The following is a 21442-nucleotide window of genomic DNA, read 5'->3' as shown; positions in this document are numbered from 1 at the left end:
AATAAATAAGTAAAATGACATGAATAAATATCAAGATTTCAAGTTAATTAATTAAACATATAAAAAACACAAAAACTATTATTTTTTCCAAAAAATTCAAATTATTATTACATTCAACACCTACTATATAATTTCATAATACTTCCAACAATATGCAAATAAGGAAGGATTAGTAGGAATTACAATTAGGTGAAGCAGGGCCGGGTTTTGCATGCCTCTTCATCGACAACAAATTCAAATATACCCTATCCCTGCCTCAAGCCCTAGTCGAGCTGGTAATTTCAACCCCATCCCTGTCCCTGAATTTGCCTCGTCCCATCCCTGATCTCCAAAGTTTCGGGTTTCCTTGAATCCTGCCTCAAACCCTTACAAAAAAAAATCCATTGGGATGGATAGAGGCAGGGTATCCGTTGGACAAGGTAGACAATCTAGAACAAAGTGACTGGCTACACAAACAGCAAGAATGGAAAAAACAAGCAGAAAAATACACTGCACCACACTATAGAACTCTGAATTCTACTATAATCCTATACAATTCAAAATAACAAACACCCCCACCCTAAAACACTAATACCCGCTCGTGTATTAATATCAATTCCGAACTAACACCTACCCCAACTATACGGTGGATCTAAGAATTCTTAGGGTGTGCTGAATAGCCATTCTCCCAAAAACAAGTCATAACCCAAACATTAGATTTGGTTCAATTCTCATTATTTTTCATTTTTACCCAAGATGAAATTCTAAGATGGAAAAAAATGAATAAAAATAGGAAAATCCTCTTTTCTTTCCTTCCCTTCTAGCATGCCTCGTGAAAAAAGCGTAAGAGGATTATTTATTACGCCTCTTGCACCAGCGCCTCTCACATCACGCCTTTTAAAACACTGGTGTATAGCTCATAGGTCTCAAACCAAACAGATTTTCTAAACCAAACTCAGCACAGCTAGATATCATAATCATTTTCCCATGTAAATATATACACCAGAACCACAGTTGTTGCTGTGCTTATAGCTAATTTTAAGATTTCCCAGTTAAATACTATACAAAGCACAGAACAGATGCACAGAAAGAAACATAAAAACACCAAGGTCCTAAGTTGGAAGCAACTTATTTCCTTATGTTTGTCTAAATCTCCGCTTCAAGATCCACCCAAGGATACTACTTCTGTTGCACTCATAGACTCTGCACGTCTGATTACTTGCATTTGCTCAGCGGCGGACCACACAAACACTGATTATGGGCAAACGAGGCAGCAGAGAACAGCTGCAACTGTCCACCCTGCGGAATCTTTCCACACAACTGATTATAGCTCAAATTCAACTTTTTCCACTTCATTTTAGTGGCCTGCTTCGGAATACTACCTCGTATCCTATTGCGTGACAAATCCAAATACGTCAAGTTCTTCGGAAATCTCACCTTGGAGAGATCGAAGTCCAGGAGGTTGTTTGACAAATCGATGAATGTCGCTTTTCCGTCTGTTTGAACAGCATGGACGCCTCCCCCACCAGTTTATTACCAGACAATACGAATGTCTCACAATCCATTAACTGGCCGAGCGATTTGGGAATCTCACCTGATAGTTGGTTTTCATAAAGGGCCAACCTGTACAAGTTGCTCGTGAAGCTCCCAAATGAGACGGGTATGCTTCCAGTTAGCTTATTCCGACTGAGATCAAGATCTCGTAGTTTGCTCAGATTTGAAAGAGAAGCTGGGATCGGGCCGTAAAGCTGGTTCTGGTCTAGCTCTAGGTACTCGAGGCTTTGTATATGGTCGAGATAGTCAGGGATGGAAGTGGAAAGAGGGCTGTTGTTGATACGCAGAAATCTAAGTCTGGGGAGTTTGGCGAGGGAGTGGGAGATGGGGCCGGTGAGGTTCTTCACCCAGCCGAACTGTAAGAGATCGAGGTAGGGGAGGTCGCCGACGGCCGAAGGGATTGGGCAATTGACGCTGATGTCATAATGAGGAGCTCCATGATGCGGTAGTTGCTGTTGGAGTCGCAGGTGACATGTTCCCAGGTACAGCAATCGGTTGTTGGATTCCAGGAGGAGAGGGTGTTGGGGTTGTTTATTGATTTCTTGATACTGAGCAGAGCTTTCTTGTCATCTGGGTGGCAGTGGGTGGAGGCGGGGAGGATCGTTGTTAGGATTACAATTAGGATTGAATTAGGAGTCTCCGTTGTGATTGAATTAGGAGTCTCCGTTTATCTTCTTTGTATACATCTTCTTATCTGTATTCATATATATATATATATAGGCATTCTCAATGAATAAGAGCAGAAAAGCAGAAACCAGAAAAGCACTGGTTTTACATGGTATCATAGCCTCGAAACAGGAGCAAGAGGTCGGTGTTCCAAGACCTCTGGAGATCAGCGGCGGCAGCAACGATTGTTCGGCGCCGGCAAAGGACCAGTGATCAGCGGGGACACTCTTTCTCGTTTCGTTGAGGTTGCCTGCACCCGTGATTTCTGAACTGTTCATCGTCTCCCTCATTGAACAGTGGCAGCAATCCTTGTTTCGTTAGGGTTGCCTGTTCCTGTGAATTCTGAACTGTTCACCGCCACTATTCATTGTTTCCTTCGTTGAACAGTGGTGGCACTTGTAAAACGGACTAGTGATCAGCGGCGGGCAGAGACGATTGTTCGGCGCTGGCAAAGGACAAGCCTTGCGCACCAGATATAGTTCGGCACTGTGTTTCAAGAACTCGTTCTCCTTTCTACAGAACTTCTGATCTTCGCCTTCTTCAGCGTCTTCATCCACTTCTGAAGACAGTTCGACACTATATGTTTTTTGCAGAGCTCTTCCGACGGTTCTTCTTGTGCATAACAGAGAAGACTCCGGCGAGTCCACGTTTTTCTTGTGCATAACAGATTCAATCCGGCGCTGCATTTTTCGCAGAGCAGATTCAGTTCTGCACTGTGCTTTTCACAGACCAGATTCAGTTCGGCACTGTGATTTTTGCAGACCAAATTCAGTTCGGCACTGAGATTTTTTGCAGAGCTCTTCCGGCGAGTCAACATTCTGCGGCAGTTTTTTTCTTTGAGCCATACAGAGTTTTTCAGTGAGCAGTGAGTAGTGAGCGAAATTATTTGTCTTTTTTCAGAAATTTTACCTTTCTCGTGAAGAAGAAAGAGAAAGGTTTGTCTTCTTCGCGCGGCGGGAGAAAAAGGTTTTCATTCTCTGTTCCTAACGAACAGAGAAAAAGGCTTTCGCGAGACAAAAGTTTGGATTTTCGCCTCACCAGGTAAGAGTAGAGAACTCGGGGGTTCATTCTCGATCAGAACGTCCTGATCTTTAACAGGTTTCTGGCGAGTCGAAGTTCTACGGCAGATTTTAGGGAGATTCGGAGATCGGTTCTCTGTCTTTTGTGGCAATTCTGTTGCCTATTATGGGCTTTTAGATACAATAGACGACATTACTGAAAACAGAGAAAAAGGAGCAGGGGCAAGAGGAAAAGGTCGTGGCGGCCAAGTCAAGGCCAATACAGCCAAAGCCTCTATGCAAGGCAATGCGTCTCAAGGATAATCAATTGATCCAGCCAAGACTGGGTTAAATGGATTGAGTAGTGAGCAGTGGAACATGTTGTTCAACCTTTTGAACACACAGAAAGAGGGGAGTCAACGACTAAGTGGTAAGCAAAAACTGTCAAAATGGATAATAGACACAGGGGCCTGTCATCATATGACAGGAAGCCTTGAGTCAATGAGAGACATAAAGAATGTCATTCCGTGCTCTGTCGGGCTACTAGACGGGAAAACGACAATAGCAGAGAAAGAAGGCACAATTGCACTGGATGGTCATCTGAAACTGACTAGTGTTTTATATGTGCCTAATTTGAATTGCAACTTACTTTCTGTACCGCAATTGATTGAGGAATCAAATTGTATTGTCCAGTTCACTAATAAATTCTGTGTGATACAAGACCGCACTATGAGGATGCTGATTGGAGTGGGTGAGCAACGAGAGGAACTCTATTATTTCCGAAGCATTGCATCAACAAAAGCAATGAAGACTACAGAGAGCAGGACGTGTGATATTTGGCATCAAAGGTTAGGGCATCCTTCTTATAGAATTGTTAAGTTGCTGCCTTTTATTAGTACTGAGAATAATAATGATGACAGTATTGAAGGTTGTGATGCATGCTTCCGAGCTAAGCAATGTCGAGAAGAGTTTGTTTCTAGTAATAATAAAGTATCCGATATTTTTGAGTTAATTCATTGTGATTTGTGGAGTCCTTATAGAACTGCAGCTTCTTGTGGTGCTCATTATTTCTTGACCATAGTAGACGATTTTTCTAGAGGCGTTTGGATTTATCTTCTGGTTGATAAGACGGAAGTGAGACGAGTTCTTCGAAATTTTTTTTCTATGGTTCAAAGGCAATTTAACAAACCTGTAAAGGTGATCCGCACTGATAATGGGACTGAGTTTGTATGCTTGGCTAATTATTTTGCTGAAAGTGGTATTATTCATTAAACCACTTGTGTCGGGACCTCTCAACAAAACGGGAGGGTTGAACGCAAGCACTGCCACATACTCAATGTTGCCCGAGTTTTGCGCTTTCAAGCCAGCTTGCCTATTGATTTTTGGGGGGAATGAGTCATGACCGAATGTTATTTGATCAATCAGACACCGTCCATTCTGTTGAAGGGAAAGACTCCCTATGAAATGTTATTTGGGCGACCTCCTTCTTATGATAATGTGCGCATTTTTGGTTGCTTAGCATATGCGCACAATCATGGACATGGAGGGGATAAATTTGTCAGTTGAAGCAGATGGTGTGTTTTTGTTAGGTATCCTTTTGGAAAGAAAGAATGGAGCTTGTATGATTTAGAGTCTGGCATGTTCTTTGCATCAAGAGGTGTTACTTTCTTTGAGCATGAATTCCCGTATGCACACAAAGAGGATGCACAACCGAACAAAGCACAAGGTCAAATTAATTGTGGAATAAGTGGGACAGATGAGGTGTTAGTACCATCCACTTATTCACCTGGACTAGCAAATGGCGAGATGGAGACTAATCAGCGAGGTGAACTCGCTGAAGGAGTCAGTGTAGAAGAAAGAACCCACGTAGACCCGAATGCAAATACTAGTGAACCCATGCATTCTTCTGACATCACCACAGAAAATGCAAGCGAAGACAGTCCTGACGTCAGGGGGGGTGGCAATGTTGAGCAATAGCAGCACTCTGATTCTCATTTGGGGCGTGGGCATCGACAGAAACAACAGTCCACAAGGTTAATAGACTATGTGCTTGACACCACACAACGCTTGAGTCCCTCTCCGTGTCCCTTTGCGACCTCACTCGGCCAATCACATTCTGCAGGTAGTTCTTACCCCAGATAACTATGTGAACTGTAACAATTTTTTTTGTCGACATCGTGCTTTCTTGGCAACTATTACTGCAGGGGTTGAACCTACTTCTTTTGTAGAGGCCGTAAAGGATGGAAAATGGAGGGATGCTATGCAGAAAAAAATACAGGCACTTGAAAATAATCAGACATGGACTGTGGAGCCTTTGCCATCCGAAAAACGAGCCATAGGATGCAAGTGGGTGTATCAAATCAAATATAACGCTGATGGGATAGTGGAAAGATATAAAGCTCGTCTCGTGATTTTTGGGAACAAGCAGGTTGAGGGAATTGATTATAATGAAACTTTTGCCCCAGTTGCAAAAATGGTTACTGTTCGTACCTTCCTTGCAGTCGCAGCAGATAGAAATTGGGAGCTTCATCAAATGGACGTACATAACGCATTCTTGCATGGTGACCTTCATGAGGAAGTTTACATGCGAATGCCTCCGGGTTTCCAGTCAAATAAACCAGGTATGGTGTGTCGGTTGCGAAAATCTCTGTATGGCTTGAAATAAGCGCCGAGATATTGGTTTGCTAAATTAACCGCAACCTTGAAGACATATGGGTTTCGGCAATCATGTTTAGATTACTCCCTCTTCACCTTTCGTCAGGATAGGGTGCATGTGCTTGTTCTCGTGTATGTGGACGACATTATCGTGTCAGGTAATGATCATATGGCAATTCAAGTCTTCAAGAAATATTTGAGTGACTACTTCCATATGAAAGATTTGGGATCATTGAAATATTTTTTGGGCATTGAAGTTGCCCGAAACTCAACAGGAATTTTCCTGTCTCAACGTAAGTATGCTTTGGATATTATCTCTGAAGTTGGATTAGTTGGTGCAAAACCTACTCTTTTTCCCCTAGAGCAGAATCACAATCTCGCCTTGACAGATGGGCCCCTCTTATCTGATCCTGAGCGATACAGACGCTTGGTGGGGAGGCTTATTTATCTCTCAGCAATGCGTCTAGAGTTGTCTTATTGTGTGCATGTTCTGTCCCAATTCAAACACCAACCGGAAGAAAGACATTGGGAGGCTGCATTACGAGTGGTGCACTACTTGAAAGGAAATCCTGGTCAAGGAATTCTCTTGCGCTCAAATTGTGACTTGCAGTTATATGCATGGTGTGATTCAGACTGGGCGAGCTGTCATTTGTCCCGACGTTCTCTGTCTAGGTGGTTTACTATGCTTGGGAAATCACCGATTTCCTGGAAAACTAAGAAACAACACACTGTGGCTCACTCTTTAGCGGAAGCAGAGTATTGGTCTATGGCCACGACCACGTGTGAATTAAAATGGCTGAAGAGACTATTATTGGCTCTTGGAGTTACGCATTCAAACCCAATGCGATTATATTGTGATAGTCAGGCAGCCTTGCATATTGCAGCAAACCCAGTGTTTCATGAGCGTACAAAACATATTGAAGTTGATTGCCATTTTGTACCGAATGAGATTCAAAATGGTTGCATATGTCCTGCTTATGTGTCGACTACCGTTCAACTCGCTGACATTTTTACAAAGGCACTGGGTCGCAAAGAATTTGAGTACTTTCTCCGCAAGTTGGGCATTCACAATCTGCATGCTCCAACTTGAGGGAGGGGTCTCCGTTGTGATTGAATTAAGAGTCTCCGTTTATCTTCTTTGTATACATCTTCTTATCCTTGTAAACGTAGGAGGCTCAACTATATTCATGTATATATATATAGGCATTCTCAATGAATAAGAGCAGAAAAACAGAAACCAGAAAAGCACTGGTTTTACGATCGTAGATGGGAGTAATAAAGAGAAAAGGAAGAGGAGAGATAAAAGTGAGAGAGAATGAGGAACAAAGTGGAAGGAAGAAAATGCCATCTCTCTTCTTTCTCCTACCTAGAACTTTGTTTATTGAATCTCCACATATGATCTAGTGATCTATTTATAAGATGCTGGCTTGGATGCTCTGTTTCTGTAATAAAAAAATTATAGAATTGTGGTGTAAAAAAGTGGTGAGTCTGTGAGTCTCCACAGCAGAGGGCCTGTGAACTTGTTTCTTGTCGTAGAGGTGGAGGTACCAGCGGTGGTAGCTCTGACAGGCCACGTAAACTGCTGGCGCTATGCATGGAATTCGGATTCCCTACAAATTTTATGAGCCCGGATCCCCTGCCTACGAGAACCCTGCCCACGTTTATACATTTATCTTAACCACACATGGAGAATATCTCATTCTCTACATAGTTCTCCTAGGCAGGAGATTCTGTGCTCTAATTTTACTCTGCTCTTCTCCCTATTAACCCAATTAAAATACACCACCTGTCACTACCCATACTGGAAGAGAATTAATCTTCCAACAACTGATCAAACCTTAACCTCTATTAAAATAAATTCTTATTTTTTAGTTACCCACAAAACATTTCTTTTCCCTTTCTCTTTTGCACGCTAAGGACAAATTTCCAAAAATGCAAATTTCAAATCAAGTTATATAGATTCACACCACATATTGAACATTCGATAGCTTCCAACTTCATTTATTAGGTGATTTTGTGCCCTTTTTCTTTCCTAGTATTGTGGATTAATGGAATAAAATAGTCATTTGCCAATTAAGGAAAAATTGCTTGATTAAATAGGAATTTATTATTGATTTTCCTAAAAGACTTTCAATCAACGTTTTAAAAAATGACCCGGAAATAGAACTGTTTTCGCCATCAGTTTTCGAGTCAATAGTCCAACTGTTTGGTTTGAACAGATGTCTTGTTTTGATAAACAAATTAAAAAAATAGTAACGAATTGTTGAATAGATCAACGGTTTGACTGCCCGGGCCAACGGGTTGTTGACTTTTTCAACGGCTTTTGACCAAAATTGGGTTTGGGGTAAAACGGAATTGGTTGCCTGCATGGTTCCTTGGCTAAACAGTCCAACCGTCCAGGTCAACGATGGATCGAAAACCTTACTTTCAATTGAACTGAAGGGCTGTATTAGCACAAGAAGCAACTTGTTCATCTCTATTTGAATTAAGAACATTGAACGTCGTCACTGTTATAGGTTTGAGGAGCCTCAAACTGGAACTTAATAGGGCTTATATCATCCACAAAAATGAGTCATTTTGATCGTTTATCATGTTATGTTATCAAATTTATCAATTTCTGGGTTGAGAAATGGAAATGGGGAGTAAATTCCTCTACTGGGCCAAATAGATTTATATATTGTGGAGAATTCAATTAAGGATCTATAATATTTTCTTGTAGAACATTACCAGCAACTTCGGAAGAATATCAGATGCAATCAACTGGAGTTCTTATCTTCAACAGATAGTTTTTACCTTGAGAATTCAAAACTGAAGGAAAACATAAAAGTTGATAACAAATCATGTTTTGTTTAATGGCTAGAAGCAATGTTTTTAAAACCGACCCGAAGAACAAACCAATTAGGGGTCCGGTTCCTGGGTCGAACGGTCGGCCCATTCTGATAAAAAAATAAAAATAAAAATAAAAATAAAAGATAAAAAAAGGTCAAAACTATTGAACGATTTGAACGATTCAACTGCCCATGTCAATAGTTTGTTTAACCAAATCAACGTTATTAGGCAAAAGTCTGGTTTTGAGGAAAATTGGAATCGGTCACCTTCCCAGTTTTTTTAGTCTGATCGCCTAGTCCGATCCGGTTTTGAAAACCATTGCTTGAAGTTTTATGATGCAAGATGCTAGTTAATGGGTTGTTGGAAGGCTAAAAGACTTTCAATCAACGTTTTAAAAAATGACCCAAAAATAGAACTATTTTCGCCATCAGTTTTCGAGTCAATAGTCCAACTGTTTGGTTTGAACAGATGTCTTGTTTTGATAAACAAATTAAAAAAATAGTAACAAATTGTTGAACAGATCGACGGTTCGACTACCCGGGTCAACAGGTTGTTGACTTTTTCAACGGCTTTTGACCAAAACCGGGTTTGGGGTAAAACGAGATTGGTTGCCTGCACGGTTCCTGGGCTGAACAGTCCAACTGTCCAGGTCAACGATGGTTCGAGAACCTTACTTTCAATTGAACTGAAGGGCGTGTATTAGCACAAGAAGCAACCTGTTCATCTCTATTTGAATTAAGAACATTGAACGTCATCACTGTTATAGGTTTGAGGAGCCTCAAACAGGAACTTAATAGGCTTATATCATCCACAAAAATGAGTCATTTTGATCGTTTATCATGTTATGTTATCAAATTTATCAATTTCTGGGTTGAGAAATGAAAATGGGGAGTAAATTCCTCAAATGGGCCAAATAGATTTATATATTGTGGAGAATTCAATTAAGGATCTGTAATATTTTTTTGTAGAACATTACCAGCAACTTCGGAAGAATATCGGATGCAATCAACTGGAGTTCTTATCTTCAATAGATAGTTTTTACCTTGAGAATTCAAAACCGAAGAAAAACATAAAGTTGATAACAAATCATGTTATGTTTAATGGCTAGAAGCAATGTTTTTAAAACCGACCCGAAGAACAAACCAATTAGGGGTCCGGTTCCCGGGTCGAACGGTCGGCCCATTCCGATAAAACAATAAAAATAAAAATAAAAGATAAAAAAAGGTCAAAACTATTGAACGATTTGAACGATTCAACCGCCCATGTCAATATTTTTTTAACCAAATCAATGTTTTTAGGCAAAAGTCTGGTTTTGAGGAAAATTGGAACCGGGCACCTTCCTAGTTTTTTTAGTCCGATCGCCCAATCCGATCTGGTTTTGAAAACCATTGCTTGAAGTTTTAAGATGCAAGATGCTAGTTAATGGGTTGTTGGAAGGCTAAATTTCTTGTAACATGGGTAGGGACTGGTGGTATATTTTAATTGGGTTAGTAGAGAGGAGAGTAGATTAAAGTTAGTAGGAAATTCGAAGATTTGCTACTGATATGTGGGTTGGAAGCATTGTTTTCTGAAAAAAACAGGTTTTCTTTTTTGTTTGGAAACATTGTTGTTAGGTAGGACGTTTCCCGGAGCAACAACAACGTTTTTTGTTTGATACCAATGCTCCAGAAAACGTTTTCAGCAATGGTACCTATTATCTAGTGCTTCTACTAGGTATAAATTATCTTACATCCAATGGTGGGAAAAAAAAAACCTATTTCATCCTATAGTCCCAATTGTTCAGTAGATTATAAAAAAAAAAAGAAATTCAGGAAATCATGAGGAAAATGGCAAAAGAATCTGAAAATTACATGGAAAAAATAGAATATATATATTTACATTTATATATATATATATATATATATATTTATATAAATATACATAAACATAAATATAAATATATATAAATATAAATCATGTAACACATCTGAATTTAAACTGTTTGTCTTTTATCAGTTTTATCGATGTGAGTATCAAGATCAATTGACTTGAAATAATTCCAATCTGAAGTCTCCTCTTTGCAAAACTGATGTCATTTCAAAGATATTCTTAATTATTTTACTTATAGTGAAATAATGAAGAAGAGCAAATTGAAGTGTTCTCTGTTCAAAAATTATGAATTTATATATACAAAAATTAGAAAATGGAAAAAATAGTGAGGAAAGAGCAAATTGAAATCTCATCTGTTCAAAAACATGATGATTAGAATGATATAATGGTGATGGAAACACGAATATGTTTTTCCAAGTGATGAAAGAGCAAACATCACACTATTCCACCAAAACAAAAAAAAGAAAGAAAAAAAAAACTCAGAATGCTTGAAGAATACAGACCTGGTATCTCTCGCGACTGAACAAAACAGTGACTAAAAACTGATCTTCAGCGTTTTGTTTGATTCTCCAGTGACTAGCTGCGCGGGTAGACCTCCGTTGACTGGATGCATAGATGGCCTCTGGTGACTGGCTGCAGTCGACCTCCAACGGCTGAAAAAATGCAAAAGAGGGTTAAGGTTTGTTAAAAACAGAAGAGAAACATTTATGATATAGTGCATTACGATGCACCATATCAATTCAAATAATGACCACGTTGGCAGTAACGAGCTACTTTGATATTGCTCTTCTTGTTCATATAGACTGGGTCGAAGCCAACACAAAATTTCGATGCACCGGCGGCAATAGGAATGAATCAAGCACCACTAGCGGCGACTGGCGAGGGCTGCAGTGGGTTTAGCAGCTCCTGTCCTGCCATTGGATGCAAGCTTCCTCTCACCTTTCTCACCGTCACACGGCGGGGATTCTCGGGTAGTATCGACTGGTTTCCGTTAGTGATGACCACCGCTTTTAAAGGTTGTAGCGGTGACGACGGTGGCTTCGTTGATGTCCCATTGTGTGCGAACGAGGTGAAGATAGAGAGAAGGGTAAAACTGACATTTTATCCCTTTCATCAATATTTACGATAATGATATTTTGTATAGTCAATTAGCTCCCAAAAAACTGTGGGAGATGAAGTCTCAGTCCAACAACTTTATCCCATCCATAAAAAAAAATAAAATATAAAAAAAAAATGAAAACAACTTTATCTCGTACAAGTTGAAACTGCTGGAAAGTCAAGGACATCACTCTCTCGTCTTATCCAATGGTCCAAATTAACAAGTAGAATCGATGATAAGCCAATAGAGTTGGCAGGGAAATTAAAATCGTCTTAGATCGGTCGAGTTCAAGCACACAGAGAAAATGTCGAAGTTAGAGCAAAGCATTCAGTTTAGTTCCTCTGTGGGATTTACGTATATATTGACAACCTCGTCCATCCATCTCTTCATGCCTCTTCATATGCATGTGAATCACCACAAAATGGATACTCACACACTCCGTCTTGTGCTTCTCTCTGTCTTCCTGGTCTCGTCCTCTCTCCCGTCTCCCACTCTCTCCGCCTCATCCGTTCGCTGTAACCCTAGCGATAAAAGAGTCCTCCTCAAAATCAAGAAATCCCTCAACAACCCTCAATCACTTACTTCTTGGAACCCCAACACCAATTGCTGTGATTGGCTGGGCGTGAGCTGCGACCTCCAAACGAACCGCGTCATTACACTCAGCTTCAATGGTATCAGCATCCCAGGCCAAATCCCGGCTGCCATCGGTGATCTTCCATATCTCGACACCCTCGATTTCGTAAATGTTGCCGATCTTACCGGCCCCATCCCCTACTCCATCACAAAACTTCAAAACCTGAAAATGTTACGTACCTTGTTGACCAATATCTCTGGCCCCATCCCAGAATTCCTCCACCAACTGAAGAACCTTTGGTTTCTTGATCTATCGTACAGCAATTTCTCTGGTCCAATTCCAGCTTCCTTAGCAAATCTGCCCAAACTTGAACTTCTTGAACTAGGAGGTAATAAATTGACCGGAAACATTCCTGACTCACTTTGGGCATCCCAAAATCGCTTCCTTGTATTGGACCTTTCCCAGAACCAGCTTTCTGGTAAAATCCCCAAATCGTTAAGCCATTTCAATGCCGACGCAATCTATCTTAGAAATAACAAGTTTACAGGAGATGCATCGGCGTTGTTCAAAACAAACGGAACGTTGTCGCGTCTGGACTTGTCATGGAATGAGTTCGACTTTGATCTCTCCAGGGTGAAGCTTCCCGAGAGCCTACAATATATGGACTTATCGCATAACCGGATCAGAGGGAGTATTCCCAAGGAGATCACAGGATTGAATTTGTATTGGCTAAACGTGAGCTATAATCGACTGTGCGGAGAGATACCATTTGGCGGGAAGGTGCAGGAGTTTGGTGCAGATTCTTTCTTCCATAACCGCTGTCTGTGTGGTCAGCCACTCCCCAAGTGCAAGTAGTCGGTTCATCGTGGGTGGCGCGGCAAGCCGGCAACGTAATGGACTTTGTTGGCAGGGAAAAAATGGTTGCAGGTCAATGTACTTTGTTAATTAGGTTTTCTTGTGTTCGTTTCTGGTTTGTTTCTGGGTGGAATAATGGTTGATGCACTCATCGATCAACTTAATCCTTGTGTTCATCTTTTCTTCTCTATATATTGTACCAAAATCATAGTTTGAATGAATCAAGCCTGCCAAGATATATATTTATTAAAATCTCTCTCTCATGCTCTGAGAACTACATTTAATATTAAGTTGATCAACACCAATTTCTTATATTGAGAGGTGTTCATCGAGTCATGAGACACTTTTCTCCATGAACCCATTTACATATTCTTTTCGTCAACCCTGCTTGTGATTAAAAACAATAACTTGTTAATTGTCGCAAATATTACAATTGAAGGAATTATTGAAGACTCTCTAGGATCAACACTTTGTTTTGGCCTAGTGCTGTTCTACCACGTACGTTTCAAAAAACGATTTAGAAGACAAAATCGGTGGGCCTTGGATTGCATATAAAACAAGGATGCGCATGTTTTATTTTTGTTTTCAGGTTAGAGATTTAGGTTGTGTTTGGTTGTAGTGCAATTTTATTTGCAGTAGCACAAATGCATGGGAGTGTAAATGAAAAAAATTGTAAATTCTCGTTTAATTTTGTTTAGGGTTTAACTTTATTTTGCTTCATGTCTTAATTTATTTCAGTTGTACGGTAATCAAGGCTCTGTTTGTTTGATATGTAAAAAAATAATGATTACCAGATCAAAAATGTATTTTTTGACACTTGTACTTTGTAAAGATAGTAATTTTGTGTTCTTTTGTTAATTAACTTTTTAAACAAAGTTAAGGCTATGGGTGATCATGTGTTGGGTCCGGACCAGGCTTTGCACTTATGATAACTGATATAGCTTAGGCCTGGGCCCGGCCCGATCCGAGGTTTCGGATATGAAATATAATCCCTAACCCAGGTTTTACTTGCTCTGGTATAAAAGTATGAATAAATTTTATTTAATGAATATTTGTAATTTTTACGTAACGTTGTACTTTTTATCTGTAGTGCAGACGAAAGAAATTAAAATTTAAAACCTTAAAACAAAATAAAATAAAATCCAAAGCAAAAATAAATGAAAAATTTCTATGGTGCTTCCATACAAATGAAATTGTGTTGATGTTGGATGCTGCGACTTAGGAGGCAAGGTTTTTAAAAACTAACTGGACAGGGAACCGTTATGAGTCTGTCCCAGGTCGAATGGTGCAATCATTCAAACAGATGGCTCGTTTTGACAGAAAAAAAAAATTAAAGAAAAATAAAAAAACAAAAATGATCAAAAATCATTGTCCGAGTTGAAGATTCAACCATTTTTGGTCAGTGGTTCACTGACCAACTCAGCAGTATTTGGACGAAAAACAGTTATGGGTGAAATAAAGGGTAACCGGTTTTCAATTTTTCCAATCCTCGGAGATTATAACCGGAAATTCTATTGATGACCTAGGCATGGGTGTTCATCTTCTAAATACATACAAACATTAGAGGCCTCAAAGTGGATTCCAAGGGGACAAACCCAAAAGAAAGCATACATTTAATTATACATATTTAGATTTTGTAACAGATAATTGCTTGAAAGCTTGGCTGAGCAAAATTGGTCTGCATCACCTTCTCCATGTCATATTTTCTCCGCGTACCAAGAATTATAAGTGCGACATGCCCGTGACGTGGAAATAGTACAAATAATTGCTTGAAAACTCGGTAGAGTTGGTACAAATAATTGCTTGAAATAATACAGATAATTGCTTGAAAACTTGGCTGAGTTTTTGACAGTTGCTGAAACTTCTCTTGACATTTGGTAATTGCAATTAGTTTCTTTAGGCTTAGTTTGGAAATAGTAGTGCAAAATCTTCTATGTATTTGCACTGTATATATTTATATTTATAGTCCTTTTAAATTGAGCTTAAATTTTTTTTATACAGTTGCAAATAGACCTCCTTTGTTAGAATCGTCGAATAAGAAGTAAAAATTTCTAAAATAGGCATGTAATTACTTTCGAAGGCTGGTTTCTACGGAAAAAATAAACAATACAAAATTTATAAACATTTGAAAAAAATAGAAAACTTTAAATTCGAGCTATTGATATAAAAGGCAAATTTAAAAAATAAATCAATTTAAAAAAAATAGATTGAAATGGTTTGAACTAATGATTCACATGAAGAAAAAATTTGAAAAATAAACAAACATTTTAATAATTGTATAAGTATTTTAAACATTTCCGTATTAGAGAATTTTAATAAAAAAAGTCGACTTACATTTTACAATTATGTGAAAAAGTTTAGAAGAAATGACTAATTATGAAACTTGATGGAAGATTTCAGCCCAGAGAAAGCCAGAGAGACTTCAACAATTTACCCTAAAAACATAAAAATGTTGGTGGATCCGTCTCATTCTCTATGCTTATCGCCTCATCCCATCCGATGGACATCGACAATATCTACGATACCAGAAATTGAATACGACCGAAGCACACAGACTTCCAATGAGGATTAAAAGATGAACGAGCTCATCTTAGTTGACTACAAGCCCACAATTTCCATCTATTTATACACACACGTAGGACTCTCCCTTTTGTCGTAGAAACAAAACTCATATCCATCTCGATTAGAGAAATGGATACTCCTCACCGTGGCGCCTCTTTTCTCTCTGTTCTCTTACTCTTCCTCCTCGTCTCTTGCTCTCTGCCATCTCTTATCTCCGCTTCCTCTTTCTGCAACCCATCTGACAGAAGAGCGCTCTCGAAAATCAAGAAATCTCTAAACATCCCCCATTACTTCGACTCTTGGAATCCATGGAAACTCAGTATCGATTGCTGTAGATGGAATTACGTTGACTGCAACACCGCCGGCCGTGTCACCCAACTCTCCTTCTACACAATCCACGCCCCTTTCCACATCCCGGAGGCCATCGGAGACCTCCCGTACCTAAACTATCTCGTATTCAAAGACATCACCAATTTCACTGGTTCCATCCCCTACTCCATCACCAAACTTCACAACCTCGAATTTCTAGAAATACAGAACACCAGCCTCTCGGGTCCTATCCCTGAATTTCTCGGCCAACTCAAAAATCTCAACTCTCTCTTCTTGGGTTACAACCAACTCTCCGGTCCACTCCCGGCTTCTCTCGGAAATCTTAACAGGCTCGAAGTTCTTGACGTTCGGTCGAACAAACTCACCGGAAGCATCCCCGACTCATTTGGGGGATTCAACAACGACTTTGAAGACGGTTTCTTTCTCTTTCTATCTCACAATCAGCTTTCCGGCAAGGTCCCCAAATCGCTTAATATCTCAAAGGTCGACCTGTCGTATAACAAGCTCAGTGACGCGTCGGAGTGGTTGAGGGAGGATGGAGCGGCAAGATACATCGATCTATCTCACAACCAACTGGACTTTGATCTGACAAAGGTGAGATTTCCAAGGAGCATTGAAGTATTACATGTGTCCCACAACAAGATTCACGGCAGCATTCCGGAGCAGGTGACAGAGGTGAATGTCCAGCTTTTGGATTTGAGTTATAATCGGTTGTGTGGAAAGATTCCGGTCGGTGGGAATGTGCAGGACATGGGTGCCAAAGCCTTTGCACATAATCGGTGTTTGTGCGGTCCACCGCTCCCAAATAAGTGCAAGTAGATCAATCGGCATCAACTCTTGAGATTAAGATGATAATAATAATAATAATAATAATATATTCCTGATTCAACTTGTAAGAAGTTGCTGGAACCAGCGGTTATGGCCTATTGGTACATTGTTCTTTTTTTCCACTGAATAATCTTGAGTTTTTTTTTTCTTTTTCTTGTTATTATTTGTAACTTTTTCTTTGTAATACCACTTCTTTGGTGTCGTATCATACAAAATGAACAGTGTTTTCATTACGCTAAGAATTTATCTTTTAATTTTGGGAAAATAATTGAAATCAGACTGATTCAGTACTTGGTGTCGTATCAAACAAAATGGACCGAGTTTTGGTCCAATTTGGTCAAATCCGGTTTAAAATCTATTAACGAACTATCCAAATCCGATCCAAACCAAATCCAAGATAAAGTCTAAAGTCCAAACGAACCCATTTTTACTGCAAATGACATGATTGGATTCGACCTGATCTCTTTTAATCCAAACACTTGATCACCTTCATATTCTTCCACTCTCTCTTCCTAGATCGTCTCTAATAAGGAGTATTGGACGGCTTTTTGTAGGGATACAAATGGATCAGATTGAGTTTGAATAAGGGTATATCTGAATCTAATATGGTAATACATATCCAAGGTCCAATCTAATTTGAAGATTGGATCGGATCTCACAAATAGTAATTCGAAATCTGAATCTGTTAAGAATGTTGGATTCTGATCCGATCTGATTCAAATTCTGAAAATTTTGATAAAATATTAATAGAAAATAAGCATAACAGTTTATATAAAGAAAAACAAAAGATATAAATTACTTTGCAACTATTTTCACAATGTATATTAATATATACACGTTTTTTTATAAAAAATTTACAAAAACTGCAATATAAATATATTTATAAATAAATATCTAACAAAGAACTATCTAATCCAATCAAATCCTATTATCCTATCCGACCCAATCTAAAAATACAATAAAGGGCTATCTGGATCCGACAAAAATAAGATCGGATTCAAATTGGGTTGGGTCATGATATGATCCATTTGCACCCTTAGCTTTATGAGAGAAATGGCAAAAGAAGGTATTATCTCAATCATCAGCCCCATTGTGAAAATGTCTCTTTATTTTCACTTTTCTCTTTTGTATATTGGAACTAACCTGCAATTGATCAATTGCACCAGAGGGTGGTGGATTTAAGCTGAGCGGAGCTGAATTTTTCAGCTACTCGAGCTCAGCTTGGTAGAAAGCATGAGGTTTGCATCTGGGCTCAAGCTCAATTGAGTTAGAAACATGAGCTCAAATTCAGCTCAACTAAAAGGCTCGTATATTTGAATAGAGAAGATAAGCTAAGTTAAGAAGAAAGTATCAAGGGGGAGGGAGAGGGGTAAGGATGCAAGTGATGCGGATTAGGTCAAATTTAAACTTAACACAAGCCCATTAATCAATTAGCCTACACCAAAAATTAACATAAATGCATACATTTATGTATATATGCATGCAAGTAAATAATGTATCTATATATACATGTATGTATATAATTGGGTCAAAGTCAGTTTGGGATAAAGGTCAGGATGGGTTTGAGTTACCCAAAGGCTAAACTTGGCCCTTGCCCGAAAATTAAGAAAACCCAAACTTTTAGACTTAGGTCTAATTCGAAAACTGAAAATCCAAAACCAGCCCGTAAAAACTTATGGGCTGGATTGGCCTAAGCATGGGTTGGGCTTGCCCCAAGTTGAAGAAAATGCACGTAATGTTATACTATACACCCTATATCAAATGTATTGTATCATATGGTTAGGGTTTCAATACACCTTTTAAAAAGTGTTTTGATAAACCCATTTATTTTATTTATTAAATAATTTAAAACATTTATAAAAAATTGAAAAAAATTAAAAAATTAAAAAAAATTAAAAAACACAGGAGTTAAAGCACCGATACACCCTTGCTGATAAACAAGGTGTATCATATTTTTCCAATGGTTGAAATTTGCATGGCCCATAGCTTCCGGCAACACATTTACCTACCAGAGCCCACTGTTAGTTGTATGGGCACTAACTAGCACATATAATCTGATCCAAAGTATAGGTACGTTTATTATTTGGAAATTGGAATTTCAAAGAGTGGCTGAGCCAGAAGTCGTCCTAATCTCTATGTCCTATTTTCTCCGCGTAGGAAATGCTCAAACTATCACGAAGATCTATCCCCTTTTCATTAATATTAGAAGAGACTCCAAATTATTACAAAAATAAAAAATCTGTTAGTGGGTCCCGCTTTATGCCTATCTTATGGGGAGCTGTTAGACAGTTTTGTATGTCCTTACCTTCAATCTGATTTGATGTACTTTTGATATTTAGTATAAATGAATAAAGTATATATTTGATTCATGTTGTTTGGTATAAATCTATGTAAGACTCTAAAATTGGACACTTATTGAGACTCGTGTTATTTTTAAATGTTCACAGCCATTGGATAAGTCTGGGGAGATTTATCCTACCAAGGCTAATACTGGTGTGCCACAAAGTGTTGGGATGGCCTATCTCGGCCACCGGGGTAAGACCCAAGGCACATGCAATATGGAATTACTTGAATCCTTGAACCGGACCACATTTCTAGTATTGTCCCGGACCTTGGAGACAGATGGGCAAAACTGGAAAGTTACACCTGACCCCTAGACTCGATTATCATACTTCACTAGGTGTCGGATCGGACTGTCTTTGATATGCTAATCGCTGAGATCCTTAGCGGGGGTCAAAGCCCGGGCATGTTGGGGCAGTCCGAGAATTCATCCCGAGTAGGTGATCATAGTGACAGGATCAGCCCTTTGTCGGACAAAGGTAATGATCGGGAATGCACTCTCTCCCGATAAAACCAATTTGCTGGCAGTTGATTTCAATCGTTGGAATTTTGTTTTGCAAAATTAATATATATATATATATATATATATATATATATAAATATTTCAAAATGTTTGCAAATGGTTTTAATTCCCAAGATCCATGTGAGTGGAGAGTGCAACACTGTTCCTTGCAGCCGAGGGAGAGGTCATCTCTTGTCGGGCGGTGCTTGATCATTATGGGCTGAGAGGTTAAGTGTAAGACCATTTAGGATAGTATCTCGATGGGCTAATCTTGCACTTGCCCACAGTCCTTGGGATTTTATAAGATGGCTTGGCCCAGGGACCACTTAATGTAAGAGTTGGGCCCATAGGGTCCATATGATGGGCTCAAGGGGTTCATTGGGCTTCTCAATGAATTCGGCTAGGCCTTGTAATAAAGGCTGAGCCGAACCCATGTGGCTGGTGTGTAGATCAATGCTTGGGTCCCACGCTATACAAAGAAGCCCAACTGGGCAGTAGATTGGAAACTAGTTAAGCACTGAACACTTAATGGGCCAAAAGCCCATTTCGAGCTGGGCTGATATGATCACCCATCTATGGGGCGAATCTGGGATTAAAGTTAGCAAAAGGATTGGGCCTTTAACCTTATCCACTCTAGGAGACCAAATTCAAATCAGATTTGAATCTGGTAACCTCCCCGATAAGATCGGAGTAAGCTAACTTAATCTGCAGATAGGATTAAAATTATCCTCTATCCAAATACTGATTTGGATTGGGATAACTCCTAATTAGGAGGTTTCTTAATCAAGAAGAAAAGAGGAGAAACCCTAAGAGATCATAATCAGATTTCGAACAAGGGGTTTTGGGTGCAAGAAATCATCCTACGAATTGAGATTGGATCTCATACCCACTCCAGAGAGAAGAGAAGCAATTCAGCCATCTTCGTCTCAGGAGTTCTTCTCCAACCGCCGCCATTCTTTCCCGACAAGATTTGATCTTTGAAGAAGAAAGAAATCAAGAAATCAGTTCTTGATATCCGTTTTGCAGGAAAGACTGAAAAGATTTGGTGCTCGGAGTTTCTAGAGGGTTCTTGCGAATGATTCAGTGTGTAGGACGCACTTTGCTGGTTCCGTTCCATTCATTGCTGTGTCGCCTTCAGCAGGAGCGGTTATTGGTGTCCTCTTTGGGCGTGAACACCAACTTTGGGAGATATTGCTTCTCTGGATCAGGTATAATCCCTCCCTTGTCTTTGGTTTAGATCTGGTTTGATTATGGTTCAAGTAGGATCCTTGAATATTGTATTCTAAATTTAGGGAATATGATTCCCAATTGGAAGAAGGTAGGAAAATTTTTTAAATTCACCCACCCATTTTGCAACCTTTTGTGGCGTCCATACGATGGATCCTATCATTCTTTCATATCCCATGGGCATTATTGGCAATATCTAGGGCCTGAAATTTGACCATATGACCGAAGCCACAGATTTCCAATAAGGATTAAAAGAACAAGTGACGTGGAGCTCATCTCCATTGACTACTCAAGCCTTCCTCTCATAGTCTCATACTATATATAGAGAGACAAGAACGACTCTCCTTTTCGTCGTAAAATTTCTCTCTCAACCAGAGAAATGGATTCTAGTGCATCTTTTCCTATGCTTTCTATTCTCCTTCTCTTCCTCCTCGTTTCCTGCACTCTTCCATCCCTTACGCTCTCTGCTTACCCTTTCCACTGCCATCCAGCCGACAAAAGAGTCCTCTGGAAAATCAAGAAATCTCTCGTGAGAAAAACAAAGGAAGCTCCCAAAATGATGATCCTTTCCATTG

General features: G+C 39.4%; 2 protein-coding genes and 1 pseudogene across 2 annotated transcripts; 2 read left to right on the top strand and 1 right to left on the bottom strand.

Moving 5' to 3' along the window:
* Positions 1-1030: 1030 nt before the first annotated feature.
* On the bottom strand, positions 1031-2885 carry LOC148802728 (polygalacturonase inhibitor-like; annotated as a pseudogene).
* Positions 2886-12028: 9143 nt separating this feature from the next.
* On the top strand, positions 12029-13300 carry LOC148802727 (polygalacturonase inhibitor-like). Its single transcript, XM_088898510.1, has one exon. The coding sequence runs from the start codon at positions 12038-12040 to the stop codon at positions 13076-13078; it is 1041 nt and encodes a 346-aa protein (XP_088754636.1). The 5' UTR covers positions 12029-12037; the 3' UTR covers positions 13079-13300.
* A 2411-nt stretch (positions 13301-15711) lies between these two features.
* LOC148802726 (uncharacterized) lies at positions 15712-17037 on the top strand. Its single transcript, XM_088898513.1, has one exon. It carries the CDS (start codon positions 15770-15772, stop codon positions 16787-16789), a length of 1020 nt encoding a protein of 339 aa, XP_088754639.1. The 5' UTR covers positions 15712-15769; the 3' UTR covers positions 16790-17037.
* The last annotated feature ends 4405 nt before the right edge of the window (positions 17038-21442 follow it).

Source organism: Nelumbo nucifera, chromosome 2 (assembly GCF_055504915.1).
Source record: "Nelumbo nucifera cultivar China Antique chromosome 2, China Antique-T2T, whole genome shotgun sequence".
Lineage (NCBI taxonomy): Eukaryota > Viridiplantae > Streptophyta > Magnoliopsida > Proteales > Nelumbonaceae > Nelumbo > Nelumbo nucifera.
This window is presented reverse-complemented; position numbering and strand designations above follow the sequence as displayed.

Bases quoted from the DNA above. Each gene is read 5' to 3' on its own strand.
- LOC148802726 (XM_088898513.1), top strand. From the start codon at position 15,770: ATGGATACTCCTCACCGTGGCGCCTCTTTTCTCTCTGTTCTCTTACTC.
- LOC148802727 (XM_088898510.1), top strand. From the start codon at position 12,038: ATGCCTCTTCATATGCATGTGAATCACCACAAAATGGATACTCACACA.